General features: G+C 65.3%; 1 protein-coding gene across 1 annotated transcript; it reads left to right on the forward strand.

Moving 5' to 3' along the window:
* Window positions 1-332: 332 nt before the first annotated feature.
* On the forward strand, window positions 333-2074 carry MNEG_12645 (Tetratricopeptide repeat protein 4; the record flags this gene model as incomplete). The annotated part of the gene is made up of 4 exons (XM_014038884.1): window positions 333-494; window positions 739-786; window positions 1288-1450; window positions 1860-2074. The coding sequence occupies 4 exons, from the start codon at window positions 333-335 to the stop codon at window positions 2072-2074; spliced, it is 588 nt and encodes a 195-aa protein (XP_013894338.1).
* Window positions 2075-2147: the final 73 nt, after the last annotated feature.

Below are 2147 nucleotides of genomic sequence, written 5' to 3' on the forward strand. Positions count from 1 at the left end.
GACCCACTCAAGAAAACGACCTTGGCATTGCTATGATAACGGATCAGAAAAAACAGCCTACAAGTAAGCGCCGCACCGCTGCTCAAGTCAGCCCAGCAGAGGCTCGATCGAGGTCGCGGCTTGATTACGGCAAACAAATACTTTGCGCACGTCATCTTTTGGTCGCCCAACACCTCTTCTTCTCTCGGCAGGCTCCGCTAGTGCTTTGCTGCTCAGCCGTCAGTTCGCCGCCGTCACTCTGCCCCCACCGCTGCTGCTGCGCTCCTCACGCCCACGGCCCGCCGCCTGCCCGCTCACCTGGAACGCGCGTCAACACAGCGCAGCAGCCTCCGATGTCAGACAGCGACGAGGAATCCCCGCAGCCGCGGGCCGGCAGCGGCGGCAGCGGCGCCGCCGCCGCAGACGACCCTCTCGACCCGTCGTCGCTGCCAGCGCTGTTTTGGGATGACATGCCGGCCAACCCGGAGGAGCACCCAGATTACATGGCTCTGAAGGTGCGCGCGCGCCCCGCACAGCTGTGATCAACTTCATTCACCACGTCCAGCCAGTGCCTCTGGCCAGACGTATGGGCCGCAGGCAAGCACCATGTATGGCGCCTCGGGGCGCGCGCCCCCAGCCCCGCCCGCCGCGCCCGCGCGGCAGGGAAAAAGCGCCAGCGCGCGGCTCGTGCGGCACATGTGGCGCGCAGCGGTTTGACGCCGGCTGTGCGCACGCGCGATGGCGTGCTTCGCGCCGCAGGCCATCGCGGACGAGTGCACGCCGGAGGAGCAGGCCGAGAGCTTCAAAGTGAGCACTCCCGGCTGCCTTCACATTTAGACGCTTTACTGACGGGGAGCTCCACATGAACAGGGATCTTGGGGACCGCGGCCGGGAGAGTCATTAGCGCTGAGTATGCATGTGCGATGACGACGCGCGGCGCATGCTGGGGTGCTGCCGACCGTCTTCGCAGCCACCCCGCAGCATGCACGCCTCCCCTTCCCTATGCACATGCACGCGCACATGCACATGCACGCGCACACGCACATGCACATGCACATGCACATGCACATGCACGCGCACACGCACATGCACATGCACATGCACATGCACATGCACACGCACACGCACACGCACATGCACATGCACAAGCACATGCACATGCACATGCACATGCACATGCACATGCACGCGCACACGCTCACACGCTCACACGCTTACGCACACACACACGCAATACTCACATGCTCACATGCTCACATGCTCACATGCTCACATGCTCACATGCTCATGCACATCTGGCGACCACAGAAGCAGGGCAACAAGAAGCTCGAGGTGGGCATCAAGGCCAAGAACCGCTTCCTTTTGCGAGAGGCTATAGGGCTGTATGGCCAGGGCCTGGCGCTGGGCAGCAGTGAGAGTGAGGTCAACGTCGCACTCCTCAACAACCGGGCCCACGTGCACTCCATGCTGGGTGAGCCGGACGTGTTTGTTTTCAAGGTTTTGGGCCTTCTGCCGGGCGGTGACGTCATCGGCGCGGCGGCGGTGACGGCCGCGCCTGTTTGTTGATCTGGCGGAGGGGGACGGGGCAGTGGGCCGCTCCCTTTCGGCGTGACGGGGCCCTGGTCCTTTGTGTAATGCAGCCCATTCCTGCGTCGCTTAGCTGGTTGATGCCGTGGTGCGTGCCCCTGCCCCCTTGGACACTGTCACAGCAATGCCGCCCTCGCCGCACCTCCACCACGCGCTGTGTCGCTGCATCAGCTCTCCCGTCCGACCGCCTGCAGCCGGCCCCCCTCACGTCCCCCCCACACACACAGACACACTCTCAACGCACAAACACACACACCTCCCGGCCGGACCCGCCCGATCTCCATCGCCCCCAGGCAACTGGCGCAGCGCACTGGAGGATGCCCTCGCGGCGCGCAAGCTCGACCCCTCCAGCGTCAAGGCGGCCTTCAGGGCGGCGCGCGCGGCGGCGAAGCTGGGGCGGCTGGGGCAGGCGGGGGACCTGGTGGATCAGGGGCTGGCGCTGGACCCCGCCAATAAGGACCTGCTGAAGCTGCAGCAGGTGCGGGGCCCGCGGGGAGGGGGGGGTTGAGGAGGGGACAATTGCGCGGGGCTTGTTGCGATGTCTGGAGGGGGCGTTTGTTTGGGGGGGCGCTCGGTTGGAC

Source organism: Monoraphidium neglectum (genome assembly GCF_000611645.1).
Source record: "Monoraphidium neglectum strain SAG 48.87 unplaced genomic scaffold scaffold03352, whole genome shotgun sequence".
Classification (NCBI taxonomy): Eukaryota; Viridiplantae; Chlorophyta; class Chlorophyceae; order Sphaeropleales; family Selenastraceae; genus Monoraphidium; species Monoraphidium neglectum.